The sequence below is a fragment of the Portunus trituberculatus genome, chromosome 32 (assembly GCF_017591435.1).
Source record: "Portunus trituberculatus isolate SZX2019 chromosome 32, ASM1759143v1, whole genome shotgun sequence".
NCBI lineage: Eukaryota > Metazoa > Arthropoda > Malacostraca > Decapoda > Portunidae > Portunus > Portunus trituberculatus.
This window is the reverse complement of record NC_059286.1, coordinates 7,413,011-7,430,681: the sequence shown is the minus strand read 5'-3', so window position 1 is coordinate 7,430,681 and position 17,671 is coordinate 7,413,011. Positions and strand designations below refer to the sequence as shown.

Genomic DNA, 17,671 nt, shown 5'->3' with positions numbered 1-17,671 from the left:
TTGGTAAGTAAATATTTGCTCCATTGCTACAAACATCAAATCTTTTCAGTGAAGTATGCACAAATTATTACGACCTTAAGTATCAAGCAAGATGCATTTTCATTATCATTATTACTCCTCAATTTCTTCATGAAGTGCTAAGGTGTTACATCATCTTCTATCGGTAAGTAAATATTTGCTTCCTCATGTGACAACAAACACTATCCTTTAATTTAGCGACATAATAAAGATTTTCTATCACTGTTCTGTCTCATTTTTTAACAGAAGTCTTATATTACAACCTCATTCTGTCCTGAAGTTGTGAGTCAAGGTTTCTGATGCCAATAAACATAAAAACATCAGCGGTAAACAAAAAAACAAGCTCATCAGGGAGGCAGATCATATACTGAACAAACCTCAGCATGCCTCACATTCAAAAGCAGGTCAAGGTTTATCGTCCACCAAAACAAAATCATCCATCACAACAAAGAAAAAAAAAAAAAACTAACTAATAAAGAAGAATGTTATGCAAACTCTGACTGCAGATTTCATTTTCTGTCCCTTATCAGCAAAGCAAATTATTGAGCAAACAACTGACTGGTGGGGATAAGATACCTCAAAACTGGGATCATATGAGGCTGAAAAACTGATTGGTGGGATAAGAGACCTCAAAACTGGGGGTCATATGAGGCTGAAAAATTAAGTGCTGGGATATAAGAGATCTCAAAACTATGATCATATGAGGCTGATAAACTGATTGGTGGGATAAGAGACCTCAAAACTAGGGTCATATGGAGTTGAAAAACTGAGTGATGGAATAAGAGACCTCAAAACTAGGGTCATATAAGGCTGAAAAAAATTACAGTGATGGGATAAGAAACATCATAACTAAGGTCATATGGAGCTGAAAACTGAGTGATGGGATAAGAGACCTCAAAACTTGGGTCATATGAGGCTGAAAAACTAAGTGGAGATCCTTGGTGACTGAAACACTTTGCTCTCTCACCATCACTGCATTCCAAAGGCTCAAGTTGAAGATACTCAAGTTTTTAGGGGTATTTCTATAGTTCTGGTGATACATTGGTAAGATTTTTAGTTTACTGAAAGGAGAAACTGTCTTGAAAACCTAGCTAGTTGTCTCTGTGGCCTTGGAAAATTGTCTTAGTGAGAGGGAGAGGTGTTTCTGAATACGGGCAAATATCTCACTGGGACAAAGAATCACAACACATTTATCCGCTTTGCTCCTAATGGCATAAAAAAAAAAACAAGGCAGTGAATTTTCAAATGTTGTCGGCAAATATATGCTTGACTCCTCTGTTTCCTCCTTGTATCTGAATCTACCAACTCACTTCTACTTAAGAATAACATTTCACTACAGCAAAGGAACACATCACATTTCTGCACTTTGCTCCTAATGGCATAATATAAATAAGACAGTGTATTTTTAAGTGTTGTTAAATATACTTAACTCTTTTATTTCCTTCCTTCTTCCAACTCACATTTACTTATCTCAAGGCAAAAGAACACATCACACATGTATTTTGCTCTGAACTACATAAAAAAAAACAAGGCTGTGTATTTTTAAGTGTTATTGTTAAATATATACTTAACTCCTCTATTTCCTTCCTTCTTCCAACTCACATTTGCCTAAAGACAATATCCCAAGGCAAAGGAACACATCACACTGAAATATTTTGCTCTGAACTGCATAAAAAAAAAGGTTGTGTATTTTTAAGTGTTGATGTCAGATATATAATTAATTCTCCTTCCTCCTTGTATCTGCATCTTCCAACTCACTTCTAAAGGACAATATTTCACTAACGCAAAGGAACAAATCACACTTATGCACTTTGCTCCTAACGGCAAAAAAAAACAAGTCAGTGTATTTTCAAGTGTTGTCGGCAAATATATGAGGGCAGCGTTGATAGGCGTGCATAGTGTGTGTGTGTGTGTGTGTGTGTGTGTGTGTGTGTGTGTGTGTGTGTGTGTGTGTGTGTGTGTGTGTGTGTGTGTGTGTGTGTGTGTGTGTTCATGCAGGACCAGACCAGCCGCCTGTATCATGAAACACCACAGCGCCATGAATAAACCTTCTGTTATGCCAGATTTTGGGGCTTGTACTGAATGCATGTGGTCAGAAAAGTATACACACACACACACACACACACACACACACACACACACACACACACACACACACACACACACACACACACACACATCTGTATTTTAACCTCCTTAGCTAATAAAAGTTCTATAAATCTTTAAGTTATATATCTCATCCCTTCTTCAAACTCTGCTTCTTCAAATTCTTCTCCCCAATCTCTCTCTCTCTCTCTCTCTCTCTCTCTCTCTCTCTCTCTCTCTCTCTCTCTCTCTCTCTCTCTCTCCAAACCCCATCCATCTACTATTCATCTACTTATCCATCTGTCAGTCTACACTCAGTCTTATCTTCTATTCCTTCTGCTCTAAATCATGGAAGCAAAACATTTTCTTATCCAAGTAACCTTCTTTCTTTTTTATTTATGACTCTGTGCTCAGCTTCAAAAATAAAAATGAAATGCAGTAAATTCTGGTCCTTTTTTTCATGAATTAATGATGGAGCTCTCTCTCTTTCCTATTTTTTTCCTGTTACACGGTTACTATGACTCGTGTTAATCTCAAAAAAATAAATAAATAAAAAAAAAGGAAAAACAGAACAATAGTGAAGTCCTGTCCTGTAAATATACTAAGGATAAAACACTCAATTAGTTCCGACAGAGATAAATTATTCAACTCTCGTGTCAATGTCAGAAATACAAAAAGAGAGAAAAAAAAAAGCACATTTGTAAACTCCTGTCTCATAAATGTACTAAGGATAAACACAAACACTGATAAACTATTTCAACTCTTGTGTCAATGTCAGAAATAAAAAAAATAAATAAATAAATAAATAAATAAATAAAAAAAAGGACATTTGTAAACTCCTGTCCTATAAATGTACAAAGGATAAAACACTCAATTGGTTCGGACAGAGATAAACTATTTCAACTCTCTCTTTCCTTGTCCTTCTTTCCTTACCCTTGTCGTCATCACCCTTGCCATCATCAATAAAAAACTAACACACTCATTGTCGTCCTGGAAGCATATCAAGGACAGATACACAATTAGTTCTGACATAGATAAACTACTTGAACTCTATTTCTTTCTCTTCCTTTCCTTACATCATCACCCTTGTTATCATCGTAAATGCACACTACACATACTCAACTGTTTGGCTTGTAAATGTACTTAACCTAACCTAACCCAACCCAATCTATCCTGACCAAACCAAGAGAAGCCACACCCTAACCTAACCTGACCCAACTCAACCTAACCTCACCAAACCAAGTTGAAGCCAAACCCAAACCAAACGTGAACTGGATCAATCTAACCTAACCTAACCTGACCCAACCAAACTTAACCTAACCTAACCTAACCTACCCTAATCTAACCTGAACAATCCAAGTGAACCCAGACCAAACTTAAACTGGCCCAACCTAACCTAACCTACAGGACAGATACCCCATTAGTTTCAACAATAGGAGCAGAACTATTCAAGGATGTTGCAAGTAATTCATCCTCCATTTTTGACAACGGTTTCAGGTTCTGCTTAGAGACTGGCACTTCCGAGGACATTTTCTTTTCTTTATCCCTTTATCACTTTCTTTATAACTGTTTTCTTTGTCACTATTTTGTTCCCTTTGACTGGTGCCACTCCTACATCAATGAAAAGTAAATTTGATCATCTATTTCCTTCTCTTCTTGTATCATCCTTGCTTCTCTTCTTCTATTCATCCTCACCCTTCCTTCTCTCCTCACATCACCCTTGCTTCTCTTCTCCTCACATCACCCTTCCTTCTCTCCTCACATCACCCTTGCTTCTCTTCTCCTCACATCACCCTTGCTTCTCTCCTCACATCACCCCTGCTTCTCTTCATCACCCTTGCTTCTCTTCTCATCATCACCCTTGCTTCTCTTCTCATCATCACCCTTGCTTCTCTTCTCCTCACATCACCCTTCCTTCTCTCCTCACATCACCCTTGCTTCTCTCCTCCTTACATCACCCTTGCTTCTCTTCTCACATCACCCTTGCTTCTCTCCTCTTCACATCACCCTTGCTCTCTCCTTACATCACCCTTGCCTTCAACCAAACACTGCATTCTACCTGCCCCTTCACCACAGACTCCCTCCAATCACCAAATGAAGACACACGACAATGCTACAACAAAGGTGACATCACACTCCCTTTCAACAACAAGCTCATCCTTCACCTTTTTTTAATTTCCACTTATACTTTCACCTTCACCTTCACTCCACACACACACACACACTCTCTGCTCTCTCATGCCAACACCTGCCCAGCCTCTCACAGACAAACCTGCCACATTTCTTCAAGACCTTTAATAAGTTTGCTAGTTGTAATTTGTGTAGGAGTAAAATAATAGTGTTAATAATTCCTGCTAACACAGTCGTATGGGAATTATGCCAAGTCTAAGCCTGCAACTTTAACCCCTTCAGTACTATGTCGCGTTTTCATATCCATTCTGGTTACTACTTAGCGATTTTATAGTCTCAGAAAGTTATGTGGAGATTAAAATAACAAAGACTCTGGTTATTAATCTTTTGACTTCCATAAACATTCCTAATGCTAATAAAATTGTCTAATCATACCCTAAAGTCATGGTAAAAATGCATCTCAGTAATGAAGGGTTAAACAGACAGTAGCTAGAAATGTGATAGTGATGTAAAGTAAGTACGTATTCCTAGTAACATAGTTGTATGGGAACAAAGTCGCACGTAAGCTTGCTCCTCTGATCCCCAGCTGTAGCATTGTCTTAGCAGGAGGTACTGTGCTCTGGTAACCCAAGCCACCACCATGTGTGTAAGTTTTTGCAGCGCCATCATTTACTCAATCTACATTTTTATGTCTGCACAATCTGGTACGCTACATATTTCTGTCTGGCTAAGAAAAGGAAGAGTTACGCTTGGTGCAACAAAGGAACATATTCTGAAAGCTTATGCATTTTAACTCTACTGTTCTCAATACGCCTTAGTTGAAGTTACAAGAGTTTTAAAGGTGTTTCTGTTTCCACTAACATATTAACAAGATTTCTACATTATCAACTGGAGAAACACTCTTGAGAACCATGCTAATCATCTCTGTGACCTTTGATAGCAGTCATGACGAGACAGTGAAGCGTTTCTGAATACGGCCAAATAAGCACAAGAATGAACTTTAATTATGGTTTCACTCAAATTACTCCTTAGTTTTTTTAAATAATAAAAGTATCAGCACAGCACTTGCACCTTCTCACTCACAGCTTATAACAATCCCTTAGTTCTTGAGTAACATCACTAACAACACTGCACACCTACTCTATACCCACACCTTACACTATTCAGTTGTGTGTTGCTGGCTGACTGTTAAGACCCTTCAGTACCATGATGCATTTTCTTATCTATTCTGCTTACTATTTGGTTATTACAGCTTCAGAAACTTATGTGGGGGGTTAAAATAGTGAAAACTGTGGCCATTAATTTACTGACCTCTATAGATCCTTCCTAATGTAAATAAAATGGTCTAATCGTGCACATATCTCAACGTAAAAATCTATCCCTGTATTGAAGAGGTTAAGGACAACTACAAGCAAGGCACACTCGAGTTGTTTGTTCCTGTGTTTTGTATCTGTGCGGTGATAACCTCTGCATACTCACCTCAGATAACACAACCCTGGAGGCAAGAACTAACCTGCCAGACTAATGACTGAATACCTATCAGTGAATGACATCAGTGAATGCTACAGTTGCTATATAGGAAACCCTTACTGGTGTTAATACATAATAGTAAATAAGAAGTATGTTAGGAATCAATGTGCTAGAAATTTCCACTGGTGCTCAATGTAGGAAGAGGAAAAATCTACGGTTGCTAGATAAGAAACCCTTGCTGGTGTTAAATACAGGTAAAGGAAAAAATAGAGAGTAATATGTTACAAATCAGTGTGCTATAAATCCTCACTGGTGTTTAATGCAAGAGGAAAAACATATCATGTATCAGGGAATTAACCCTAAAATCCACAATTATGTAAGAAACCATCTCTAGTTTATAAATGCAGGAAAAAAGTAAACACTACCAAATTTTCATGTCCATTAATCTGTGTATATGTCCACAATAGTTTCTCTAACACAGCAGATACACTGAACTAACACTGAAATCACAGTGGCAGACAAATCAAGTAAGTTTTCATGTGTATGCAATCAATCATCCCAGACAACACCTCAATCAACACAAAGTCATCCTAATGTGTTGCAATTCATGATTTATCTGACACTTACTTTCTGCCTTTCCTTCCCAGCCAGTTTAGTTTGACAGCATAAACTTTGCCGTCAATCCACAGCACTGAATATCGATCACCACTTTGCTTGATTTAAATGGCACACTACTTTCCAGCACCACCTCAGCTGCACAGACACGGTAGCTCGCTTAGTTCACTTGTAAAACTCAATGAAAAACACGATATTGACATTTCACTCTTGTCTTATCTGATTACAACACTATCTGATACCACTCCGCTGCCTCCAGCATTCACATCTCTGAGCGATGAGAAACATCTCTCTGAGCAATGAGACGTGCTTTAAATCAGGGTGTCTAGTGATGGTTTTGTTGTGGTTTCTGGCCAACACAACACACGACAGCAAATTTACTCACAGAAGCAGCACAGTGAACAAGGATACCATGCACTTTTGTTCCATTTTCAACACTCATTCGCTGGCAGTACAATAGTTTCCGAGTTCACTGATGAGACTCGCTGAATATTACACAGAATAAAATCAGAACAAACAGCAATCTTTCTTTCATCCTTTGCACAAACTCTCTCAAGTTCATGTACTGTTACTACAATAGTATTCTTTCTCTCTCTCTCTCTCTCAATCATGTATGTAGTCTTTCCATCTCTCCTCCTTGCCTATCCTTACACTCACATCACAAGAACACCACACACCTCTCCTTCACTTCCAACACCGATACTTTTGCAATACAGGTAATACTTTGACAATTCCCTAGTTCTGTGATTAATTTACCTACACAAAACTAGAGCAACTAACAGATTATGCACACCAATATTAGCCACTCCAGTTACTTTGTATGCATGGATGTCACGTTAGTCTAAGTCAGGTTGTCAGATGTTACATAACTTTATCTAACCTAACATTACACACCATTAATGTTGCTAGGATGGCTAATCTGCACATGGTCTTAGTTATCAAGATGGGTATTGTATATTCCTACCACTTCCAATGTTAGATGACGATAATCTAATTTATTACCTAACCTAATACAACACACCCTTGAAAGTTGCTAGGATGATAAAGCTACACTACACATGGTCCTAGTAATCAAGATAGGTACTGTACATTCCTGGCAATTTCATTTCTTACACATCCCTAAGAGAAGCTGGGGTGGAAAATCTGCATATGATCACAAACAGCAGGTTACATTCCTCCCCACTCCCTCCCCTCCCCCCCTGCTTCCAGTTTAAAAGGCTAATCCAGTCACCAGGTAGCCAAACAAGTTAAGTAAGGTTAGAATGACCGGATTCTTTTTTTTTTTTTTTTTTTTTAACAGCGAGTCTCAAAACACACCTCATGGCACGCAGCACTTCACACTCAGCCCTGACACACGTACACTCCCTCAGGTCACCCTATCACGAGCACGGCTGCAACACGGGGCCACTGCACCCAAGACACCCACACACCAACAAAAGCACCTCACCACACCCACGGAACACCCAAAAAACTAACAAAAGTCCCATGACCCATACTGAATAAACCCACAAAGGACACAAACCAGTCAAACACGGCTCAAAACATACATACAGCAGGCGTACATGACGAGGCAAGGACCCAAAACACCCACATGACCCTCACACCACAGACCACCAACACCAGTTACACCACACACGCAAAACTCGATCCGCTCCCAGTAATCCACGTCAACTACCCCTCTGAACACATGGACGATAGAAATACAGCTGTAAAAACGTGAACAGGAGACACACAGGGACCCAAAACACAGTAAACACTCTTAAAAACACCTACACACACATGACCCGCCCCTCAGCCGCCCTACAGACGCACAGAGCAGACCGCCCATCTCGTTCCTCGCAGACTCACCTTGACTTCAACTCGCCGGAGAAATAGAGAAGGTGAATAATCAACCCCAACCCATTGATAGGGCAAAAGCGGAGAGGCGAGGGACACAGACACGCACGGCAATATGGCGACTCACTGACAGGCGAGAGGCGGCCAGGCAGACCCCAGTATTACCCCCCCCCAAGATTCTCCCACACCCCGCCGACCCCAGCCAGCCCCGCCAGCCCGGCCAGCCGCAGCGTGTGAAAAGTTATGCCGCGCGGTCTGTCTTTGCCTGTTTCTCTCATTTTATGGTTTATTTTGTTGTCTTGTAGCTTTCAACCCTTGTTTCACTTCTTGACAGTTATTTCTAAGGTAAGCGGCATCTCTCTGTAATGTTCAATTCAAAGGTACTAGGTGTTTTCTCTCTCTCTCTCTCTCTCTCTCTCTCTCTGTGTGTGTGTTTTCTTTATTTTTGCGTTACTTTCAAATGCTACAGTTTGTGTTATGTCTTATTCTGTTCTTTTCTTGACTTTCGCTAGTTCTTTGAAGCAGCCTTTCTGTACAATTGCTTAGTACCTGTAACTATGATGTGGCTTACCCACTGCTGTATTTTCCACAAGGCTGAAATGGCACAAGCACGATGTACGCCGCGTACGGTCCGCCAAAAGGGACCTTGTACATTACAAGATTCCTCTTTGATGCTAACACATACACACACACACACACACACGAGTTTGGCACTACAGCTTGGTTCCACGGGTATTGCGCTAAATTCGAGGATTGAGTTTAGCTATTGGGGGTTGCGGAGGGGGTGGGGGCGCCGTAACCCGGGCGGCATTTTTCGGGAGCGACACTGGAAAAATTAAAGTATCCTGCCCATATAATTTCTCAGTAGCAACATCTGGTAAGTCCAGATGGGGAAGATGGCAGGCAGGCAGGCCAGCCAGGCTACGTGACACTCAAAGGCAGCTGTAGCCAATGGCAACTGCCATGGAAGAAGGACGACACTTGTTTTAAATATAAATGGGAAAACTGTTTCATTAAGTAGGGAGCCGACATTCTTCTCCCTCCAATATGCCACATTACGGTTTACTTTGGTGAAGATAGGGCGCAGGCTGTTGACCCTACATGTCCAGAACTTTTGTGCAATCAACACTCCTTCACAGTCAGATCTACCTGTCATTATTTACTTTTCATGTACTGTACGTATTTCATTCAGCAATGCCGCTGAACACTGCACCGGGCTGTGACCGGAGGCAGCAGGACATGCACGCGTCACTCACGAGTCACGAGCAGTGCACCACACAGAGGAGGTAATATCCCGAGCAGCGGTGGACTTGTGATCCTCATCAGTATGCAGTATTGAGGCGGCACGCAGGCGGTAAGTAACCACGGCCGTCACATTTTGCGGCACAATCAGGCATGCCCGCGGCCCGCATTGTTGTTGCATTCATTGCAAGACAGCAATGGAAGACCATAGGTTAATGTCAGTGGACTTACCACGTGGCAGGAGGTCTTCACAACTGGCCATTCTCTTCTCGCTGGTCGAGGCGAGAGGAACATGCAGGTACAGGCAGCACAGCAGGTGCACATGGAAAGCACCTCGTCTAGCTGTCGCCTCACATACACAATGCTGTTCATGCTCTGACGCCGCTACATTTTTAAATATATCTTTCTTTTCATACATTTTAAGGATTTTCGAAAGAAAATGTTGAACTGTTTGTTAGGCCAGCAGAAAAAAAATGTTATGTGTACCTAGGTAACAAAACAAAATTTGCAATAAGAAAGTAAAAATGTTATAAATAAAGCAGTAATGATGATAATAATATAATAATTATATTGTTACCAATATTATATGGGTATGTATTGATACTATATACTTGAAACTCAGCCAATACATAGTGTGATAATCAACAGCCTCAGTCAGTTTTAAAAATATAGGCGAATTCTTCTCACAAATGTGACTTACTACCTGCTTTGTCACATCATCAGTTGCCACCCATACAAACGAGAACAGATCGGAGAGAGAAAATTATGCATAGAACCTTGGAGGTAGTTGTAATTAAACCTCTTGTATAGAACACTGTAAAAGAGAATTAATTACGTAGACCTCCTGCTGTTGACAGTGAAATTACATGAACATAATCTATTCAGTATTTTCCTTAGAGTTCATTTCAGCTTCCTAATTAAGAAACACATGACAGGAAGGTGTCATGGAGGGGCCGAGGTGTAGCGCCGAAGCCTCCCGATGACGCAACCCCCGCCAGCTGACAAACATAAACACTGCACCACCACACCACCACTGGCACCCTGGCACCCCCGTCAGCCCCACAGGCCGCGCCGAACCCGCCGCCCTCACTGCTAGGGTGCTGGTGCTGGGATGCTGTTGTCCAATTACCACTGTGTTCACCGCTCCTTAAACCTTGGTAAGCAACGTGTGTGTGTGTGTGTGTGTGTGTGTGTGTGTGTGTGTGAAGGTATGTGGAGTCCAGTCAGATCGCCGCTTGTCCTCACAGCAGCCTGGAGTCGTAATGCATTAAGAGTGTCAGGGGATGTGAGAGGAACTACTGATGCTGGTGCAGCCATGTCTGACCACTGGGGTGTAGTGTGCATCATTGTGCTGCAATTTATAGGACCAAAATATTGAAGAGAGTAAAGAAAACCAGAATAAAAGAGTTGAAAATAGAACAAGCAGTTGTCGAATTAGTTCAAAACCATCAAAACAGACCAGAAAAAATGAAGTGCTAGGATAAAGTTTAACAAAGCCTTTACTGTGTCTTTTAGTTTGATTGAGGAGAGCAGCACAGGAGCAAGCCGTTGGCCATGCCGGAAAGAGACACACAAGTCATGGAGTGCACGGCAACCTGACCACTGCAAGTATGGCCGAGTGTGGCCCCTGCCCTCCCAGCACGTCCCCCAAGACCCTGAAGGGCCTGGTGGTGTACAGGTTGGCCCGGTTGCTGCTGGAGAGCTCTGTGCCGGCTCACCTGAGGAAGTACTTGCCAGTGTGTAACCTTCACCTGTCAGGGAGCCCTGCACAGGTGGCCCCAGGGGAGCACTCTGGGGGCTGCCAGTATTGCGAGGGGCCCTGCCACAGCACAGACCTCAACGCGGGCGACAACTGCACGGTGTTGGACGACAGCGAGACGGTGTTTGACGACGCCATCATTGCTGAGGCGGGGGAACGCAATGAACGCTTGCTGGAGACCAAGGAAAACTTACTGGTGAGTGAAAACAGTGGTAGACATGGGTGTGTTATTTGGAAGACTTGATTTGTGCTGGTGTTGGTGTAATAGTAAGGTAGACACATATGTAGTAACTTTGTTAAATTTGGGAGGCATCATGTGTTGACTGGCCTGTAGAGACAAGCTGGCATTTGTATCACATGATTAGGCATCACTCTTGAGCTAATCTTTGTTCAATAACACACACACACACACACACACACACACACACACACACACACACACACACACACACACACACACATACACCTTTTCATATCTTGATGAAAGGATGATTAAGAGGATATTGATTTCTGTGATACGACCAAAATTGGAATATGCGGCGGTCGTGTGGTCTCTTCATATAAAGAAAGTATTATGAAATTAGAAAGAGTGCAGAGAGCAATTACAAAGATGGTTCCAAATTTAAGTACTTTAAACTATGGAGAAAAATTGAGGAAATTGGACATAAATACATTGGAAGAGAGAAGGGAAAGAGGAGATTTGATACATGTTTATAGATTGGTTAATGGTATGGAGGATGTGGATAAAGAAGACTTTTTACTATTGGACACATGCAGTACAAGAGGACATGGTTTAAAGTTGAAAATTTTTTTTTGTAGAAGAGATGCCAAGAAGTCTAGTTTCCCTCATAGAGTTGTGAACAATTGGAATGAACTTGATGAGGAGATTGTAATGGCTGGGACTGTACATACTTTTAAAAAGATATAGAGACGGGACACCATGAGTTTACTCCCCTCCCATAAACCACAACTAGGTAAATACAACCAGGTAAATAAATACAGGGAAAGGAAGGATGTCACTACTTGCTTCTCATCCATCACTAGTCCTGCTGCATTTAGACCCTGCACTTTCACTCTGTCAGTCAGCACTGGTAACAATATGTGGTCACTGTTGAAGGTAGTGAACATTGTCTACGCACCACAGAGGCAGCTGGTGGAGGTGAAGCGATGGTGGGATGATGAAGGATGGTTTGGCAAGCAGGACGCCAAGGTGCGGCGGGAGGTGCGGGAGGCCTGCTCAGACCTGCTGCAGCCCCACCTGGCCCTGTGCAAGTGTCCTCTGATGCTACTGACACTTGAGCTGATGTTCTGCACCAAGGCAGGATGTGGCAAGGTGATGTGATTGTGCCTGCTTTGTGTTGTGTTGTGTTACAAAGCTGCATCACATTGTTTGCTTTGCTATACGCCACCTGTTGTATTTCTCCACTAAGCATCAACACATCATAGGGTATCAGAATTCAGACATTGATCCCTGTATTCTTTAGTGCTTTCCTGTATGTCTCTGTGAATAACATTGTAACACTGGCCAAATATCTTACTGGCATCTTGAATTGAGTATCTCCAGATTATAATTGCAGTACTATTGTGTTTCCCGTAGATGGCGGTGCCACTCTCCAGCCACATGTGTTCCACCCTGAGTAACTTCCTCAGCAAACTTCAGCCGTTTGGAATCGAGAGACTGTACACGTTTTCCCTTCAGTTTGGGAGTCCGTCTGTTATCGTGACCCTGTGCCGGTGTTCTCCTCTTATTAGGTGGATCCACCTGAAGATTGAGTTTGCCAAGGGAGACATCTTGAGTGCAATAGGACTGGCTGCACCCAACATAGAGACTGTGGTAGTTATTGTGAGAGAGTATGAACTGTACCTGGAGATATCATCGACAGTAGAGATAGTGATAGCAGGTGGGGAGGACTTGGAGGACAACTTGTACCGGGGCTTTTTTGGCGGGTCCACCAAGGGCGACATTGACCACAAGATACGGAATGGAGAACAGGTGACTCTGTCCTTCCCAAAGCTGAAGTACATTGACGTGGGAAGCCACCGTGATGTCAGAGAGTTCCTGCACCACGTCCTCTACTTCTACCCCAACACGCGCAGCATCACCTGTGACTCGGAGAGCTGGATCCTCAGCAAATACTCCCTGGCCTTCCCCGTGGTGACCCCCTCCTCCCTCGGCAATGGCCCCTCATCCCTGCAGGGGAGAGTCATGACTTACAGCCTTCAGGACATGAGTTTTTCCTCTTTCTGTCTTGCCTCCAGACTTCCAGACATCATTGGGCGGTACAAGAAACTTGAGCATGTCAGCCTGCACCTCCTGAAGGGTCCATGGAAGATCAATACCACCTGTGAAATGGCACGGCAGCTCCTGTGCAGCATCAACTGCCAGTACTTGACCATCTGTGTTGATGTGTACATGAGCAGCGAAGACCTCATCAGCCTGTACCTCCCCTCCCTGCAGTCCATTGGTCCCTGCCTCAGGATCCTGCAGTTCCACCTGACCAATGAGGTGAATGTGAGAGCCGTGTGCCGGCTGATCAACATGTGTGAGGTGCTGGAGGAGCTGGCCATCGTGTCGTCCTGCGAGCGCTGTGAGGTGGCCGAGAGCGACGAGGGGGAGGAGGACTTCCATGTCAACAGGCTACCCAAGCTGAAGTGCCTCAGCATATCCAGTCGCTACAATGTGACCTCCACACTCTACCGGCTGACCCAGGACCTGCTGCACTCCGCCCCAAGCCTCACCACGCTGGAGCTGGAGATGGGTGGGCGAGGGGCAGCCAAGTGGATCCAGGACGTTGCCACGGCTGGAAACTTCACCCAGCTCAAGATTTTATACCTGTACCTCCCTGGCTTCCTCTTCGACAGACAGACAGTGAGCACCTTCTTCCCCTCCTTGATTGGCGTGCTGCCGGGGCTGAGCTGCCTGATGGTGGGCGGTGTGTGTCACTGTGACATGCAGGGGCTGAGGGCCAAGTACAGGTGGACCAAGCTGAAGGTTGTGGCCAGAGACTCTCCTTACGTGGCATTCAGAACTCTCTCCTCAAGGTGCTGCTGACCTGCTGACTGCTCCTTGCCTAGTCATGTGTGTGTGTGTGTGTGTGTGTGTGTGTGTGTATGAGTGTATTATTCTATATATACAGTACTGCAGACTTCCTCAAATGTAACAAAAGCTTCAAACGACATCTAATTTTCATGACTTACAGCCTCACAGTCATGGAAATAAAGTACATGTCTCATACTAGGATTTCCCTCTCACTTGATGTCCAACCAACCAAAGTATCCATGTCCTCTCCTGTGTTCTGAAGTACTACTCAGAGAACTTCAACCTGGAATAACCTTGAGTGATAAAGAATGCAAAAGTGTGTTTGTCAAGCCTCTTTTTATCTGAGAACTAACACTCGTCAAAATAGTTCATCAGTTTTCAGATTTTTTCATGCATTTCTGTACCAATTAAGAGTTTTCATAATAGCACACACAAATTGGTGGTGCTTCTTGGCAGAGCAGTGTTTAGTAAGCCTGTGATTGGTGTGGTGGAGTGAGACAGCCGAGTTGTGACCTGTGATTCTGGACGAGTGGAGGAATGAACAGTCTTTCCTTTGAGGCCTTGTCACAGGATCAGTAGGGATTGTGGTGATGCAGTGAGTAAGTAAGGAAGGAAGGAAGGAAGTAAAGGTTTATTGCCCATTAAAGTAAAGATAAAAATAAACAAACAATTACTGAAAATGGCATAGAGGGTGTGTGGGAGTGGATCTTGTGGCCGTGTGGAAGTGATATGTGATGTTTACTCAGCGAGGGTCACCAGTGATGCAGAACTGACTGAACCACAGCCACACTCCCTCACTGGTCCTGTGGTGAGGCCATTACAGTTACCACTATTCCAGAGGTGAGCCGACTGTGAGGTATGGAAATGGCGGTTCTTCTCTGCTGGGTGTCTAATTTATGTGCATAGGGATAAGTTGCATTATATCATGTTATTTATTTTCCTATTTTTATTCTTCCCTTTATCTTGTTGGAGGTGAGACAACCTTGGTTTCTGTATGTGCTGTTCGTACCTCTATGCATTTTATTTTTTGTATTTAATTTCTTTTAGCATGATGTTTAATTGTATTTATTTTTCTCGTCCTGTTTTAGTTTTGCCGTGTAAGCATTTCAATCAACATCCTGCCACTTTCACTACAGCAAGTCTTTGATATACATTGTGTACAAATAGCATATATACTCTATACAAGAACCAGTTAGAGAGATGGAAAAACAAAAAAAAAAAAAAAAAACTCTCATACTCGATGAATGTGAATACAGTAAAACATAAATACGAGGGCCTTGAAATACCATACAAACCTACAAAGACATACATTGAAATACACATTCCAGTTACACATCATTCCTTATAAACACTGGTATTGTATTTACTGTATTCAAGGAACAAGTGTAAAAGATTCAACAGTGCTTCATAATTTTAGATAAGAGGAAGAGCAAAGGTGGACAGCCAATCATATGTCATTCCTTACAAACATTGGTATTCTGTTCAAGGCACAAGTGTCCAGAGTGTTGTATAAGCCTTGGGGTAAGTTACTGAGAGGGATAAACACCAGACTAAGACGAGAGATGATGTAAAATGTCCTCGGAGGAAGAGAAATATGATTGGTGGAAATGGCTGGTGAAGAAAGAGATAATGAATGGTGTAAAAAAAGGACACAGAAAAAGTAATAGTAAAAATACCTCTCAAGAAAAGATAATGGTCTAAATTGATATGTGATGAAAAGGATTAATATTTCCACCGAAGGAAAATTGTTAAGGACTGAAACAGGGCCGTTTCTAGCCATAGGCAGACAAGGCGATTGCCTAGGGCCTCCAAGCAACCAGGGGGCCCACTGGGTAGCTTGGAAAACTTTAATTTCTCAAGTCACCCAGGGGCTCCGACGAAAAATTGAAATCTTGGGCCCCCCCCAAACAGCATCTTGCCTAGGGCCCCCACAAAGCTAGAAACGGCTCTGGATTGAAATGCTCAGTGAAGACAGAAAAATTACTGAAATGTTTAATGAAGGAAAAATATTAATGAATGAAATGTCCACTGAAAGAAAAGATGAATGAATAAAATGCTCAGTGAAGAAAAGAATGAATGATTGAAATGTCCACTGAAGTAAAAAGATTAATGGTTGAAATGCCCTGTGAAAGAAAAATATTATTAAATAAAATGTCCACTGAAAGAAGAAATGAATGAATGAAGTGCCCAGTGAAGTAAAAAGAATAGTAGTTGAAATGCCCTGTGAAGGAAAAATATTAATAAAAGAAATATCCACTGAAAGAAAGATGAATGAATGTAATCCCCAATGAAGACAAAAGAAGAATGACTGAAATAACCTATGAAGACAAATCCAAGAGTGTACATCACCCATTACTGTTCAGCATAATCACATCACCACTACGCATGAGCTCAACGCAGCATTTATCATTTGTATCTTCCGCCGTACTGTAACGCTGCCTTCGGGTCCTCCTCCCTCTGACAATTGTACTTCTAAGCCTGGCTACATAGGTACTGTCTCCATGGATATGTATAAAGGAGATGTGTAATAAATATTCCTTACATGCCTCGGAACTATTTGTGTTTTTCTTGGTGATTCCTTGAGGTTTGGTAGTGTCTGTCTGGTTGTGCTGAGAGGTGATAAGTGATTGTAAGTAAGAGGATGAGAATAAGAGAAGGTATTGATTAATTTTATAATATTGGATCAAAGAAGTAATCTCTCCCCACTTCCAATCACCTCATCTCATAGTAAACAGAGAGAGAGAGAGAGAGAGAGAATGTTTATGATTGTATGTATTAAGACAGAAAAGTAAATTTTAAATAGGGGAAGGAAAAAGAACTTGACATTATTTTCATGACACTGCAGTAGGCAATCTCTCCAATTATATTCTGGTACTTGAAATTAACTCATGATAAACAGACAGACAGACAGACAAAAAGAGAGAGAGACAACCAAAGCAAGCAAAGTAATGATGAACAGACAAATACCATAGATAGTCATATTTTAATTAACACATTTCTATCATGTCTTATAGCAAACAAAAACAGAGAGGGAGAGAGGCTGAAGTGAGCAAGGTTATGGTGTACAGACAGGTGCAAGTGGAGACCCTTCTGCCACGACCACCTCCTTGAGAGAGTTCCCAGGAAGAAGTGTTGGCCGGCTAGACTGAGCGGCACCTTTGAGTTATAACTGGATGCCGACACTCTTAGACACAACACATGGCAGGTTCAAGACACATTCCTTCCCAGCCCTTTCAACGCAGAGCCAGGGAGAGATATCCGTTTTGGGAGAAGAACCAGAACTTCAATAGATTCAAACAGTGAGCATGACAGATACAAGACAAACACCTTGCCAGCCTTTGTCACACTTCTCAAAGTAAACCAAAGGAAAAGACTGCTATGTAAACCCTTGAAAACTGGGACACATTTTTACCTTGAGATTTGTGTATGATTAGATAATTTTATTGACATTACAAAAGGTTTATGGAGGTCAGAAG

General features: G+C 42.2%; 2 protein-coding genes across 3 annotated transcripts in view; one reads left to right on the top strand and one right to left on the bottom strand.

Annotated features, from left to right (window-relative positions):
* The window catches only part of LOC123511911 (unconventional myosin-XVIIIa-like), a 152,260-nt gene extending 143,945 nt beyond the window's left edge, over nucleotides 1–8,315 (bottom strand). Inside the window, exon 1 of one of the 2 annotated variants that reach the window (XM_045267987.1) lies at nucleotides 8,167–8,315. The gene's annotated coding sequence lies outside the window, so the exon portion shown is untranslated. Of the gene's footprint in view, nucleotides 1–6,330; nucleotides 6,494–8,166 lie in introns of those variants that run through there. The other variant, XM_045267988.1, reaches the window with a different exon arrangement.
* A 2,050-nt stretch (nucleotides 8,316–10,365) lies between these two features.
* On the top strand, nucleotides 10,366–16,749 carry LOC123512068. Its single transcript, XM_045268248.1, has 4 exons — nucleotides 10,366–10,553; nucleotides 10,912–11,351; nucleotides 12,300–12,488; nucleotides 12,753–16,749. The coding sequence occupies exons 2-4, from the start codon at nucleotides 11,007–11,009 to the stop codon at nucleotides 14,205–14,207; spliced, it is 1,989 nt and encodes a 662-aa protein (XP_045124183.1). The 5' UTR covers nucleotides 10,366–10,553; nucleotides 10,912–11,006; the 3' UTR covers nucleotides 14,208–16,749.
* Nucleotides 16,750–17,671: the final 922 nt, after the last annotated feature.

Coding starts and splice junctions, on each gene's coding strand:
- LOC123512068 (XM_045268248.1), top strand. CDS start 11,007: ATGGCCGAGTGTGGCCCCTGCCCTCCCAGCACGTCCCCCAAGACCCTG. Junction 11,352..12,299: donor AGACCAAGGAAAACTTACTG/GTGAGTGAAAAC, acceptor TACGCACCACAG/AGGCAGCTGGTGGAGGTGAA. Junction 12,489..12,752: donor CCAAGGCAGGATGTGGCAAG/GTGATGTGATTG, acceptor TGTTTCCCGTAG/ATGGCGGTGCCACTCTCCAG.